At 41.0% G+C, this 16,144-nt stretch overlaps 1 protein-coding gene across 4 annotated transcripts in view; it reads left to right on the forward strand.

Moving 5' to 3' along the window:
* Positions 1 to 2,127: 2,127 nt before the first annotated feature.
* RIC1 (RIC1 homolog, RAB6A GEF complex partner 1) overlaps positions 2,128 to 16,144 on the forward strand; it is a 79,759-nt gene continuing 65,742 nt past the window's right edge. The window contains exons 1-3 of one of the 4 annotated variants that reach the window (XM_037901895.2): positions 2,128 to 2,814; positions 8,797 to 8,904; positions 15,163 to 15,239. In XM_037901895.2, the coding sequence (XP_037757823.1) occupies positions 2,674 to 2,814; positions 8,797 to 8,904; positions 15,163 to 15,239 (326 nt within the window). In that variant the 5' untranslated portion in view covers positions 2,128 to 2,673. The remainder of the gene's footprint in view (positions 2,815 to 8,796; positions 8,905 to 15,162; positions 15,240 to 16,144) is intronic. The other 3 variants (XM_037901896.2, XM_037901897.1, XM_043546224.1) reach the window with 3 other exon arrangements.

The following is a 16,144-nucleotide window of genomic DNA, read 5'->3' on the forward strand; positions in this document are numbered from 1 at the left end:
TTCCTTGTTTAGTACTGCTTTATCTGGCAGGGTTTTGCTCAGCACCCATCACACTGTGCATTGCCTAGCTAAACCAGATTTCCCTGGGGAGGGCTCCATAAAGTCTTTTGCTCTCTGCCCAACCCTGGTCATAGAAAGCACTGGGATAGCTTAGATGCTCCAAGAAAAGGGGTTTATATTACAGAACTGGCCCTGGGCTGAAATGCAGGATCAGGACGCTACAGTAGTGTTGTGCATTTAGGTTGGATGCATTCCTGGAGAGTTCATCACATGACATAACCTTTAAAGATTAATTTTTAATTTCTGGAGACTCCAGGACAATCCTGGATGGTTGGCAATGCTTTCTCGGACTAGGGGTTATGGTTTCTATTGGTAGGGCACTTGGACCTAGGGTTAGGGTTCCTATGGATAAGGCTTCACACCCTAGGGTTACGATTACCATGAGTAGGGCTCCCACCCCTAAGGTTAGGGTTCCTATGGGTTTGGCACGGTCAGCTAGGGTTATGGTTCATATAGGTAGAGCACCCTGCCCTAGGGTTACGGATCCTATGAGTAGGAAACTTGGAGCTAGGCTTAGGATTCTTTTGCGTAGGGCACTTGGAGCTAGGATTAGTGTTCCTATGGGTAAGGCTCCCCGCCCTAGGGTAAAGGTTTCTGTGGCAAAAGCACTTGGAGCTAGGTTTAGGGTTTGTATGGCTAGGGCACTTGGAGCCTTGGGTAGGGCTCCCCACCCTAGGATTAGGGTTCATCTAAGTAGGGCATGTGGAGTTAGGTTTAGGGTTGCTATGGGTAGGGCACTTTGTGGTAGGGTTAGGATTCCCATGGGTAGGGCTTTCCACTATAAGGTCAGAGTTACTATGTGTAAGGTGCTTGGTGCTAGGGATTGGGTTCTTACGTTTAGCGCAGTTGGAGTTAGGTTTAGGGTTCCTATGGGTAGGGCACTTAGAACTAGGGTTAGGGTTTGTATGGCTAGGGCACTTGGAGCTAGGGTTAGGGTTCCTGTGGGTAGGGCTCCCCAACCTAAGGTTAAGGTTCCTATGGGTAGGGCTTCCTAAGGTTCCTATGGGAAAGGCATGGTGAGCTATGGTTAGGGTTCATATGGGTAAGGCTCCCTGCCCTAGGGTTAGGTTCCTGTGGGTAGGGCACATGGAGCTGGGGTTAGGATTCCTGTGGGTAGCGCTCCACACCTTAGGGTTAGGGTTCCTGTGGGAAGGGTACATGGAGCTAGGGTTAGGGTTCCTGTGGGTAGCACTCCACACCTTAGGGTTAGGGTTCCTGTGGGAAGGGTACATGGAGCTAGGGTTAGGGTTCCTGTGGGTAGGGTTCCCTGACCTAGTGTTATGGTTCCTGTGGGTAGGGCTTCCTGTCCTAGGGCCAGGGCTCCTATGGGAACGGCACGTGGAGCTAAGGTTAGGGTTCCCCTGGGTAGGGCTCCCTACCCTAGTGTTAGGGTTCCTGTGGGTAGGGCACATGGAGTTAGGTTTATGGTTCCTATGGGTAGGTTTCTTGCCCTACGGTTAGGGATCATATGGGTAGCATGACTGGCATTAGGGTTAGGGTTTCTATTGGTAAGGTACTTGCAGCTAGCATTAGGATTCCTATGGGTAATGCACTTGGACCGAAGGTTAGGATATCTATAGGGGCACTTGGACATAAGATTATGGTTTCAAAGCGTAGGGCAGTCGAACTGATTTAGGGTTGGTATGCATAGGGCTCTCTCACCTTAGAGTTACGATGGTTTGGGCACTTGGTACCCCCAGGTACATCCCCCGCCATAGGAACCTTAAGCCGCGTGCAGGAGACGTTCCTATTGGAAGCCTACGTGTCGCTCCAAGGTCCACAGTCAGTGGCATCTGCTATGGGGACAGGGTCAGGCTAGTCCCAGAGCGGCTGCGGTTAACGGCAGGGACGGCGCGAGCGCAGGAACTCGCCCCTGAGTAATCTCAGTGGGTGATTTCCCGAGCTCCGGGGCAGGGCGGGGGACGGATCTACAGCACCCTCCTTTCTCGTGCGCCTGCGCACTCCCCCCCGATCGCCGACGCGAGGAGATTGAGGGCGTTACGACTGCCGCGCAGCGTCACTTCCGGAGTGTTCTGCCGTCAGGCCAATCCACGAGCTCGTCTCTTCTCCCCCCTCCCCGGCAGTGGGCGGAGCTGCCGACGCGCCGTGGCTCTGGTCCCGAGGCCGTGGCGCCGGAGAGAGCCATGGAGGCGGCCGCAGGGGCGACTGGCGCGCGCGGAGGTCGGAGGTCGGAGCAGGCGCCGCCGCCGCCACAGCAGAGCCCGCCATCCCGCCGCTCGGAGCAGTAACCACCGCCGTGTCCCGGCGACGCTGGCCAGGACCGAGCTCCCGGACCCGACCCCTGCCCGCCGCCAGCTTCCGGGACCCTCCTGAGCCCCGCCGGCCTGGCCCGAGCCCCTTCCTCCCTAGTGCCCCCTTGAGCTGCCCGGGGCGGCGGCCGGAGGCGCTCCGGAGTCCCCGGCTCCCCCATCCCGGCGGCTGGCGCCGTTAGTATGCCCGCCTTCCCCGCTGCCCCCCGGGTGCCTTCCCCACGCGGCTCGCGAGACGGGACCGGGCCGGGAGTCTGAGCGGCGTCGCCCGGGCTGGTGCCGGCCCGGCCCAGTGCGTACTGAGCCCCCTCGTCGCCCCGCGGAAAGAGGGGAGTCTCCGGCCATGTATTTCCTGAGCGGCTGGCCCAAGAGGCTGCGGTGCCCTCTGGAGACCCTGGAGCAGCCGCTGCACATCCAGACCGACCCCCAGAGGGCTTTCTTCGCAGTGCTGGCCCCGTCCCAGCTCAGCATCTGGTATAGCAGGGTGAGTATCGCCCTGCCAGCCCAGCCCCCGCTCCGTTTGCAGCCTCACCTGTAGGGAGCATGTGTTCCTCCCCTTCCTGCCCACTCAGCGCTGTGGAGCTGCAGGACTAGCTCCTGTGCATGTACTTCTGTGTTTGCAAAGCAGTCTTGTAAGTCAGACCAGTTGCACAATGCTTCCCTAGTTATTTGTAACAAGTTGCTACTATGCAACTTTTTGAAACCAGGCCCTTTGGTTTAACAGCTTCAGTTACTTAAACGCGAAAAATCCCCCATTAAGCTTCTTGTTCTTCACTTGTCTTGGGCAAGAAATATTGGGAAGTCTACTTTCTTTGCTCACCAGTACAATGTTGCAATCTTGAGTTGTGGATACCCTGTATGGGAATGTTTCCAAGCATTTGTTTACTGAAACTTCCAGCGATGCCTCTTAGCACTTTGTAATGGCTGTTCATAATTCCCTCCCAAAAGTAGAAGGTTAGGCCGAACCTACTTCAAGTCTCTTTCTTGAGCTTCTTTGAACTCAGAATTGGAAATCTGAGGGAGTCCTGAAATACACATCAAATGAAAATCAATTAGGTCCCAATCCTACAGTGGACTGAATGCTGTTGTCCGCTTGCAATCATTTCTGTGATAGGGGATTTTATGCAGACTTTTATTCAAGAGTAACAAGGCTCATAAAAATTAACTTTTGAAACGTTTGCTACTTAACACCTGATATTGAAACTGAAAACTAAAATCATGTAGTTCTGTTGTTTACTTTCTGTACCTCACTCAGTTTGGGCAATGAACATTGTATAATCGGTGTCACATAAGATTTATCTACGCAGAATGAATGGGGAAGTTAGTGTGAAATAATTGGTTCTGAATTTAGATTGTAACAGCTGTTCTGCACTAGTTCCCCTTGTGGAAGCTTATTCTGCATGGAGAGTGCCTTTTTTCAGTTTAGGTTCATCCATTTCCAAAGTAGATTAAACTGGAAAAAGGACTTTTAGTGCAGATTAGGAGTGTCCACATAGGAAGTTAGTGTGGAATAGTTATTCCAGGCTCTTCCCCATACAGACAAGCCCTTACTGTTAACTTCACCATCTGGTTGTCATTTCTCTGACACACAACTGCAGTGTTGGGATTGGAAACACTGCAGGGGAATGCTATTCTTTAAAAGCCGAATTTAAGCAATTATACTAGACTGGCATTCTAAGGAGCCTTAGTTTTTAAAAGTAGTAAAGTCCTTAATATCTTCATCAAATGATGCCAATGAAATTTCATCAGGTCTTGCTGGTACTGGGCGATCTGCATTAGCTTGTGGGTGGAGTGCAGGTGTTGGTTTTTAACCTATAAAGCCCTACGTAGCTGTACTTGGGGCTGCATCTCTGCTCCTGGGATACTGAGTCTAAAGTCTCACTTTCCCAGTTTAATGGGAAAAGGCTGCTTGTAGGGTGCTTTATTTGAAATGTCCATATCTTTAGAATGTTTCTCTCTGGCGCATCAAAGCCCAGATTTGTTAATGTTATGGATGTGGTATAACTGTAATCACTTTACCCCATGCACATTTGGGAAGAGGTGGGCTGAAGCTAGTGAAGCTATTGTTGGTAGTTTTGTTGGCAGGTATTATTATGAGCAGTCACAAATACATATTTTTAATTGGTAATTCTAAGTTTGTTTTGAAATATTAACTGTAGTTATAATCGCGTTACAGAGAATTTGTGGATTTCACAAGATAATGAAAGCTGAGCAACTGAGGAAAAGATACTTTGACTGTTTAAAACTTACTTTTGTTAACACCTGTTTAATGCCAAATAAAACCTTTTGGAGAAAAAGAGTAACTTTCTTAGGGTTACTTGTGGCACCTTAAAGACTAACAAATTTATTTGGATTTTTGCTCATGATTTGTGGATGTTCAACTTTTATTGCATAATCTAATCATGGTCTGAAATATTATGCATTAGTTTAGATCACTTTATAAAAAGCTTTCTGTTATCAACAGCAGAGTCTCAGTGATAGAATCACAGCTTGCATAGAAAGTGTGAGCTGTTTTTCTGTACTACAAAATCAAGAGTAAGGTGAATCAACACATCTGCTTCTGAGAGAACTGCAACCCGTATGTCTCATTGCAGTTGCACATGACTAGATTTGTTTGTGGGCATTCATCACTATGCCTACAAAAGTGTGAAGGGAAAAAAATCTTGTAGTATTTTTCCTATGGTATTGTCACTCCAAGTTTTGCCGCATGCATAAAGTAGACTTTGTGAAGTTGATGCAACTTCCTTTAGAATTTGCTGCATTTTAGAAAAAGAAAACATCAAGCCAGCTTCTGAAGACATGCTAGTCTGGAGCTTTAGTGTTGTCTTTTCACAAGCAGAAATGAAAGGTTTAAAGGTTTGTGTGTAAAATTTGTGCTGCTTGGTGTTGAAGGAGCAAGTTCTGTGAGTTACAGTAGGATTTTTAGGCTCTTTCTGTATAGGCTCTAGGATGTAATTTTAAATAAGCACAAATACAAATTGTAATAAAAGGGAGGGGGCATCTGACAAAAAGGACTATTGGGTTACTCTTACAGTAAACAATCCAACTTTTCTGTTACTATGCATCGTTCTAGGCAAATGCTTTTTAGCAACAGTATGTTCCACAGTTTGTAGATAAGGCCCAGTTCTGCATTGGTAACCACACATGTACTTCTGTTGACATCAGTGGGACTTTGCAAGGATACTCACACAGTTCCTAAAAGCTGTATTGGGGTCTTAGGTTGTAACAGATTGCTTTGGAGATCAAATGGACTGTTCTGTTTGTTCCCAGAGCAGAATAGGGAAGCCAGCTGTTTGTCTTCTGTGATATGTTCAGAGATGTTGTTTTTCTGAGCAACCTGTAAAACTAATTAGTGTAAATATTTATATATCAGGGTTTGTATTACATCCCAGAGTGTCCATTCAAGTTTTTGTTGTGGTAGCCTTGCCAGCTACTTCACCTTGCTTGGTTTAGATGTCAATAGAAAACAATCTAGCTTAGTTTCATCTTTGCAAGTCTATCCACTAGTGTGAACCCTTCCTATAACTTGCACCTCTTTTCATCATCAGTGGAGGCACGCTATTGATTTCAGCACATGAAACCAGGTTGTAACAGTAGCCATTGCACTGCTAAATTCTGTGTCTAGGTAGGCCAACTTGATCACCCATTAATTTGGAACTAAATATTCTAGTAAGGAAAACAGTATCTTCACTTCCAGAAACACCACAGATTTTGCCCAAATAAAATGTACTCTGCTGGCTATGAATCTTTTTAGACATGCCTTTGAATTGCAGCAATGCTATGGAGTAAAATTATTTTGTAAATCGGTATAGTCAAACTTTATTTATGCATCCTGTGACTTACATGCATAGAACAGTTTATTTCAAGTTTTCATAGTGTTCTCATAAAGAAATGTACAATATTACAAAGACTTCATAGTATTAATAAATAGTGTAAAAGTAATCACATATGAACAAATAATTAAAGCTAAGCTAGAATATATTAATGAGACTTTTTTCCACTTGCTACTGAAATGCTCAAAATCAAGTAGCTGGTAATTGGTCTAGCCACTAGTGGAAATTACTGAAATTCTAATGAAGATACAGAAAACACAAAAAGCATGCTGGTAAGATACAAATTAAGGAAATAACGTCATTTTAAATTCATTTGATCTTGGCTTACAACTAATGTGACATTTCATAAGTTTGGTCAAAATGGTTGCTTTTAAGTAGACTAGTGTATGGGTAGCTTGAATTCAGAAGCATTCCTGATCTCGTGTTGAATCTTGATACCTTGTGTGTATGCATTATGATACTGTCTTTAATTACATGAGCATAGGGTGGATAAAAAGCAATGATCTTTTTAAAAAAATCAAAAATTGGATTTTCAAACTTTATATCGGATTCTTTTATAGGTTTTTTCCTCAAAAAGCAATCTAAAGAGAGTTTTAATTAAGATGCATTATAGCTCAAAGATATCTCATGGAATAGGGATTATAAATTCTAATTCTATAGTATGAGACAATATATTCATGTAATGTTTAAGAAATGTTTTGTAAATGAGTTCCAATAGTTTATGGACTAGGGACCCAATTTTATGGGGTTCTAGGGGCTTCTGTATAGATTATTCAGGTTAATCTTCCCATCTACCCAGTGGGACTCAGTGCTCATCTAGAAGATACCATTAGAGATGCTTAGTTTTGCAGTTCTGAAACTGTGGATTTGTGTCTCCAGAGATAACATGCTTGATAACGGCAAAAAAATGTTTTAAAATTAATAATACATAGAGGTGAGAAATAGTTAAATAAAACAATTTAAATGTCTGTCTGGTGGTGATCTCCTCCTAGCATGGCAAGAAAATCCTCCAAATATTAATTAACATGTTGAATTGGAGATAGTTCACTTCCCAGTGGCTTCATAAATATCTGCTTCAATTACCTTTGGTAAATGAAATAATCAAACAATCATTCATTTTCTGATATAGCTGTAAAACTAATCTGAAAAGTTTTCAAAATAAATCACTTTAAAAATGTGTCGTGTGTACCTTCTAAAAATTAAACCTATATCTGTCTCTGAGTTGTGAAGAATATGTATTAAGGTTATAACAACCAACAAGAATACACTTTTACGTAGAAATCTATGATTAAATAGAGTCTTCCTGACTAGTGATTTAAATCCTGATTTAAATCAATTCCATCCTGCATGACCACATACTATTTTTTCTTTAACATATAGTTATCTTGTTTTTAGCTTCCTAGGTATTTTTTAAATAAAACTGAATATACAAATTCCATCATGTGGCATCGTATTGATGCCTACATGATTCTTCATGAGAGTTTGGACTTTTAGATCTACTGCACAGACCTCTGTCATTTGAGCTCATAGAGTAACTGATGGTGGTAGGTTGTCATCCTCTGTATGGACCACCAGTAGAGGGCAGGGGGACACTTTGTCACTGGATTTCACAGGAGTCTTGGGTTGCATTTCAGACACTGGAGGGCTCTAGTGGGCACAGACTTTTTGTTTTCATTACCCCAAGTTTCACCACTTCTGCCCCATGCTGTCCAAACTGTCTCTGTCCTGTCTCTTCCCAGCCTTTGGCTCTTTTTCCAGTCCTGTTCTCCTCACCTAATCATTCGCAGTCTATTTGCCCAGCAAGTTCTAGTCTCACCCTCTGGCTCTTAGTTACAGAAGAGACAGTCGTCTTGCTCTGTTTCAGTGCTTAGCCCCAGCTTGTCCTGCAGCAGGGAAAGTTCTGCTCAAACTTCGTGGAATCAAGCAGCAAAGTTTTAGCATGTCTACTGTGATGTGCAAACTGCAATTTTTGAAAGGTTTTTTTTTTTTGATAACTTGGCCAGATTTATGTGGATTTTCACGCGGAAGGCAAGAAATACATTCTTACTACAGAAGTTACCCCTTGCTAAATTCCAAGTTTCTGACCAAAGTATAGGAGCAAAACATTTTTCCTAAGCCTTGTTCTCAGAAATTTTGGCTGAATTTTTCTCCATAAAATTTAGCCTGAGACAGACACCTGGTATAGAAAAATTTCAGCCCAAATGTTTTTTGGCAAAATTATAAGAACCAAAGATACTGTAGTCTTACAGTGAGCAGTGTCAGGCACTCTTAATAAGTGGTAATACCAGCCCCACCTCTAATATTCATTGCCTGTGTATCATATAATAGCACTTGATCTGGTATCTGAAGCTCATTTATATAGGAAGTGGTCTAGTTTTAAAAGTTGTGAAGTAGGTTTAGTAAGTATATTGAACATCTGTTGCAATGTATGTAATCCCTTTCAAAAGCAGTATGCTATTCTTTATCAACTGTACAGTAATGATGTCCCTGAAATTCTGTTTCTTAGCATCAGAATAACTTGATTTTATTTTGTGGCACAATGATACTGCAGTAAAAACAAAAACAACAAAAAAGCCATATTCCTTTACCATTCAGACATGAAATGTAACTACAGTGTTTTACTCTTTCCTCAGCCCAGTGTATTAATTGTAAGCTACAAGGAATTATCAAAACCAGCTTCTCAGTTTGGACCCTATAAGCAAGCAGAATGGAGGCCTGACAGCACCATGATAGCTGTTTCAGTAAGTAGAGAATTGTTTTCTTTGAAATTGTGATGTTTGTGTGTGAGAGAGTGAGTGTATATATCAATCTTAACTAATGCCAAAAGGCCTTCTGTGCCATAGGTAACAAGTCCCATATAAAGACCAACTATACAAACCGTAATCAATATTGATCATTTGTATAGCACCCAGTTCTCTCATGCATGATATGCATAATAAAAACTTAAAGGAAAGCTAGTTTTGAATTTTGCACAGAGGAATATTGTGGATGTTCATTATTTGTATTACAGTAGTGCTTAGGGGCTCCAGTTAGGAATCAATGCCTCTTGGTCCTAGGCATTTTACAGACATGAAGTACAAAGACAGTCCTTGCCCCAGAGTCTACAGACAAGACTTAATAGATGGTAAAACAAACAGGTGTGGAGAGGGAAGAGGAAGGATAAGTAACAGTGTTTAAAAAAAGAACATCTTGCTTGGTAAGTAGTAGCCATAGCTTTTCAGCTGTATAGACATCACAGTAGGAGTGAATCTTAGAGGATAAAGTAATGGCTTTATGGATATTTTGAGGGAGGTTTTTCCTGTGCATAGGTAATGGCATGAGACTGAGCAATGGAGTGCTTTGAGAGAGAATCTGAGCGATAGGTAATAAATGCTGGGAACACTGGAGCAAGGGCAGCTTTCAACATTATGGCTTCATGCTGCATAGCTACTAAATCAGATTCATTTGTGAAGAACTTTAAAGACAAGAAGCTTGTATCTTATGAATGGAAAAGGCCAGTAGAAAGAAGCTGGCAGTGTGATCAAGCAAATTGCTAGGAAAACTATCTTAGCAGCAGTATATTGCATGGATTTGAGAGGCAAGGTTGCAGCAATAAAGGCTAGAGAGTAGATTTCAGTAGTCAAGATGTAAGATGAGTTTTGGTAGTGTGAAGAGGAGGAAGGCTGTATCTTAATTGTAAAGGAAGAAACATCAAGATTTGGATATGGCCTGGATGTATGGGTCTAGAGAGAAGGCCAAATTGAAGATGACATCTAGATTATGGGCCTGAGTGACTGGGAGGCTGAGGAAGATGGTGTGTGGGTGGGTGGGAATCATAGAACTGGAAGGGATCTCAAGAGGTCATCTAGTGCAGTCCCCTGCACTCAAGGCAGGACTAAATATTCTAGAGGAAGGTTTAAGAAGGATGGTTATCATGAGTTCAGTTTTGGCCATGTTGAGTTTTGTCACTTGACATCCATGAGATGTTAAAGACCAGCGAAGAAGTAGGTTCAAATGGTATGTAGAGGTAGGTTTTTGGGTCATCAGCATAAAGTTGCCTGAAGTTGTACGTGTGTGAGGTTATCCAGTGATGATAAAGAGGGGCACAAAAGAAGGAGCCCAGGTTTAGTCATGTAGGACCCCCACCAAAATTTGGAGATGAGGAGGACCCACTGAAGAGTGATTGGAGAGGGAGACGTTGAAGTCACAAAAGCCAAGGGAGGACAAGATTGCAAGAAGATAAATATTTGAGGTATGGAGTGGGATAGAAAGGAAACTGGAAGAGAACTGCAGAGTCACCAGTCCCATATGGAAAGAGATTCTGTCTTCCTCTCCAATTTTTGTATAAGGACAGTGAGTTCTGGTTTTGCTGTTCTCAGCAGTGGTGTTGCTTGTATGTCTCAGCTGCAGTGAGAGACCAGTACATTAATTTTCAGATGGTTGGAAGGCTTTAAGTACTGAAAGCTTAGCTGTTCATCAGGTATACTGCATCTGAACCACATACACAAATATGTTAGGTATAAATTCTTAAAATATAAATTGTCTTTCATTAGTGGTTGACCTACCATATTAAAAACATAAATCTGTGTAAGATTTTTTTAGTAGAAACTCATCAAATATTGTACAAATCTGATTGTTTACCATGTAGTCATTTTTGCTTTCTTTAGTAAGTCCTGTTTTTGTCTATGTACTATAGTAGCCTTACAAAACTGTCAAGAAAATCTACTCTCTGAAGGCTAATATGGAAGGCTAATAATTATTTACTTATCAAAACCATTATTCTCCCAGATTGACTGGCCAAGTATAACTTTGCAATAATGCTATGTAGCATTCTTCTAGCTTCACTGCTAGAGAAAGAAGGAACTTTAGTTCATCCATATTCTAGCATTACACTTCTGGAAATCAGGTGAATGGCCAGGCATCATTTGACTAAATCAGTCTTTTGTGCTTTTTTCTCTGCTGCAGTCTTTCCTGGACTTAACTAAAGTATCTGATAAATTGCTATCATGGTGCTCAAACTCCTTAAAAACCACTATTTTAACCTACTGAACTCTTGTGAGTAAAAATACAAAATGGTTCAATAAAATATATACAGTAAACATTTATCTCTTCATTTTTTCCCCCTGTGTATATTATGGCATAGTTTGAGCCTAAGGGCTTTACTCTACTGGCCACCTCTATTCCAAGGCAGCACGTTAGCTAGTGATCTTGCCGAAGTGTAACAGCAGAATTTGGTCCAATGACGCTCCCAGGGAGTGTCTAAGCAATGTAACAGGGAAGAGTCTGTGTTCATCAAATGATGTACGTGCTCATGTTTGTACCTAAAAGGGATATCTGGTATTAAGATGAAGTACATATGCATATGCTACAGGTCATGTATTAATACCTGAAGTGGTTTTTCTGACACAAACCATGGTCTTCCAAAATCATTTCAGTTTCAAACTGCCAAATGTGTTGCTGCAATTAGGATTGAAAAAGCTAGCTTCATGAATGTTTAAATTAAGCTAAACTGCTTAAATATGCTGCATAATATTAACAAATATATTTTTGGGGCGTTGAAAAGTGTTAGGACACTTTTGATGTGAGATAGATGTGCTGTATTGTGACTCAGAGTTGATTTTTTAGTAATCGTCTGGATAAGTTACAGTACTTTAGAATGTTTTTATAGGACAGTGCTTAATATATTGCTGATGCAAGGTGGTGGAAATTCTAAACTCCCATGTCTTCAAGACTGAGTTCATGCGAGTTTCAGTTTCATAAACTAAAATAACCTACATTCATAATGAAGGTCAAACCGTTGTTGAAACGTAGCTAGTCATGAGGTTTCTAATATGTTTCATGTTATAAACACAAGCAAATTTGCAAGACACAAATGAACATACTGTAGTTTAAAAAAAAAAAAAAAAAAAAAGAGCGGGGTGATCAGCCTTTGGATAACCTATGCCTGAAATTAAACTTCAGTCAGATAACTGGCATTAGTGAATCTTAGAAGGGTTAGCAGATGTGTGAATTCAGGGTGCAGCTTCAGAGGCTTATTCAGGTGAATAAGGTGCAGCTTCAGAGGCTTAATTACTTCCTGCTCAAGAAAAGTGATAGCACTAGCTCTCAATTAGACAGCCAGAGCTATATACATTCTTGAATTGGAAGATAAATCTGTTGCCCTAATAATATATAAAATTGCTTGGGGGGGGGGGGGGGGGGAAGCTGTGTGCCCTTGTTTGTTTTTTCAGCAAGAGAGAAATTGACTGCATGTACTGAGTTTTACTGTTCCCCAGATGACCACAGGGATGTCAAATGCAGAAATAAATTGAAATTACAGTAGGTAGCAAAAGCTACTTCTCTAGGGACATTATTGTTACTTACATCTATAATGGGCACAAAACTCTTCCACTTCATCGTGCTGTTATTTTCCTCTTCCTTTTTTGACCCTGCCTCAGGCTGTGCTCTAGGCTGAATCAGGACTAGGAACAAATGTTTGTATGGTGTCTAGATTAACATTTATAATCATGTTAATTCTGTTCAATTGCCAGTCAATTACATTATTACAACAGGACCAAAAAGATTTAGTCTAGATCAGGAGTTCTCAAACTTCATTGCAGTGCGACCCCTTTGGACAAAAATTACTACACGACCCCAGGAGGGGGACTGAAGCCTGAGCCCATCTGAGTCCCATCGCCCTGGGCAGGCGGGGACAAAGCCAAAGCCCGAGCCCTACTGCCCCGGGCGAGGGGGCCAAAGCCCAAGGACTTCCACCCCAGACAAGTGGCCTGAAACCTGAGCCCCACCATCCCGGGATTAAGCCCTCGGGCTTCGACCCCAGGCAGTAGGGCTTGGGCTTTGGCCTCGGGCCCCAGCAAGTCTAATACCCGCCCTGGTGACCCCATTAAAATGGGATCACCACCCACTTTGGGGTCCTGACCCACAGTTTGAGAACCACTGGTTTAGATTAAACCAGTGTCTCAAATGTATTTCCAGTCCCTCCCCTTTTCCTATATTTCCCCTCCTGCTGCCTGTCCTCCACAAGTCTTCTAATATGTTTTTCTGTTCAGGACTTAATTCCCAGCGTATGCAGTGGCATTCTGCTGTTAATAAAAAGCTGTAGGAACAGAGTTAATTAGTCATGCACTGTCAAAGGGAAATCATATGGATGAATCCTTTGCAATGCAGCGAATACACTCCTTGATTTATAAGCATATGTATCTCAGATCTCTCAAAGCAAGGAAGGTGGCTGTCCGGGCAGTCTATTGACACAGAGTGACCAGGGCACTGGGGAGCTGTAGAATGTGACATTGAAATAATAGTTTTACACTGAAATGCAGTCCTACCTAGTGTAAAGTAATTGTGCAGTTGAATGATTATAGTGATCTTGAAACAAACTTGTAATAAAATGTTCAGTTCCTTTACTGTTCAAGTAGCTTCATTGATAGCATTTGATGTCCTGTTCAGAAGTAAACCTTCTAAGGATAGCCGCTTGTACTGAGGATGGAATTCAAGAAGGCCTTTTGTTTGTTAATGTCAGTAGGAAGATACTTTACAGTATTGTTTTACTTTTCCTATCTGGATAGGATTCTTATGAGTTTAAATATTTGAACAGGTGCTAAACAATTGAAAGAACTTATACAGATGTAAGAAATAGGTGCATGTTAAGTTTCAGTACTATGTATTATGCATTTCAGTTAATTTTGATGCACAGTGGCTGGAAATAAATGGAAACTTAACTCTCAAGGTCAGAGTGGCACTTTTTTGTCATCTCGAAGGAAGAAAGGTATTTGCCTTAAAGAATCCCATTTATTTTTTATATTCTTGTTTTTTTAGTTTGAAGCTGAAACTCAAATTGAATATATTAAAAAGCGCTAAGTTTTTGATGCAAAAACTCTGTTCAAGCTGATGAAATAAGCGAATGAGCATGTTTCCCTTTCGGTTCCTTAGCTGAAAAACAGGAAACCAGCTCTGGAAAGAAATTTGAAACCTTTCATATTTCTTTGCTTCTTGCCTTCAGTCTTTTTTGCTTTGAGTGCATGCCCATCCAGTTTTAAAACGAATGAGACATAGTTTAGTTTAAATGCATTTGCCCAATTGTCTAGATGATATTGCTAAACATTTGGTAAGAAATTACTGGCTGGCTGACTTGGGACCTTCTTGGTCATTTGCCTCTGCTGTATTTGTGCAGACATTGGATGAATTCTTAGTCTGAACTGTACTTGTTAATGACTGAATAAATATGTCTGCTAGATTAATAAAATATTTTAAAAGTTTGAAACTACTTCTGTTATTTTGAAAGGCAGATTTGTTTCAGTTATGGTGCTATGGTATGCCTAAGCCCATTGCCACCTCTTTCCCATCTCAGAGGTGCTGAGGATATGCTACACTAGTGTTTACTGCAGCAGCTTGGCTTTACTGCACAATTTTGTGGGCATTTCAGGCCAAATTTTTAAAGGTATTTAGATGTTAAAGATTCACATAGGCACCTAGTGGGATTTTCAAAAGTGCTTAGGTCTCTAACTCCCATTCATTTAAATGAAAATCCCACTAGGTGCCTAAATAGCTTTTTAAAAATCAGGCCCATACTCCTACAGTCTGAACTCTGATCTCCCTATTTAAGGAGAAAAATACCTACCAGTGGTATGCTTTTCATATTGTCTTTTACTGTACAAGTGATCCCTATGGTGGATTTTAAGGGGTAGTATGGTTTTTTTTTTTTTTTTACCAGAAATGCATCTTGATTTCCAGGTTGTTCATTATAACTTCCTTGTGTAACATTTTCATATCATTGGCTGATGTAAGGTTTAATTGAAACATCTGGTTTATGATCAACCATATTTTGTCTTAAGTATGCCTGGTGTGGTATCCGTGCTAATGAAACTGGTATATGAAATTAAGGATTTTTTTTACTGGATAGTCTATTTAATTTGTAAAATGTTTGAGATTTCTATACTGGTTTTTATTGGACTTCCTGTAAGTTTTACATATATGCACACACATACAACATTTGTGAAAGCTACAACATATATCTCTTTCAGACTGCAAATGGATACATCTTATTTTTTGATATTCCATCTTCAAGGGACAAGTATCTTTATGAGCCAGTGTATCCCAAGTAAGTAGTCTAAACTTTATTCTTTGCAATGTACACTATAGTAAATAGTTTTACTTAGTTGAATGTACTTCTTTGCAAAGAAATTCTTTAAAAAATGTTATAAAACTAGATTCATATAATGCAAAAATGTGTTCAGAGATATTTTAATGATCACTGAAAACAATTCCTAAAACTTTTGAAGGGCTGTTTAGTGGAAAAGTGATATATACTTGGGTTTTCTATTCATAGATAAGGTACTGTATCTCAGTTTTGCCACCAGAAGAGTTCTAACTTACAGCAATAAAATGTTCTAATTTTAAAACTCATTTAAAAAAACCTGTTCAGTTTCATGAAACCTAATGATATAAGCCTCAGTTCTTAGTTTGGTCCAGATCAGTGGAACAAACCATGCCTGAAAGAAACCACAGTATGTAATTTTGTACATTTGTGCCAAAAAATTAAAACTGTTTAATAACATTTCTATTCTATCTTTAAAGAGGTTTGAAAGTAAAATTCATATGTTACTGTACATAATTTATTTTTAATGTCTGGTATTTATGTAATGCCTCTTATTTCCAAATTGTTACAGACTACAGAATATACTTCACTCTTTTGAAATGCTGCCAATGAAATATGCTGAACTTTTAACAGTGCACTGCAATGTTACTAAAGGGTTTGGTACAGAAGCTGAAGATTACATTTAAAACTGTAGGGAGAAATTTTATGGAGGCAGAATCTGCAGTCTTTTAAATCATAAACTGTCTAAGACAACAGAGTAATAACTATGCTTGAGTGGTCAGAGGCTCCTTTTTACATGTGAGAAAAATGGCACTTCCTTAAAACTATGACGAGCTTTGGTTCCCTATTGATTCTGAAGAAAGAAAACATACATATTTGGGGCCTCTTGACTCCATAGTCACAAAATT

The sequence above is a fragment of the Chelonia mydas genome, chromosome 5 (genome assembly GCF_015237465.2).
Source record: "Chelonia mydas isolate rCheMyd1 chromosome 5, rCheMyd1.pri.v2, whole genome shotgun sequence".
In the NCBI taxonomy this organism is placed as follows: Eukaryota; Metazoa; Chordata; order Testudines; family Cheloniidae; genus Chelonia; species Chelonia mydas.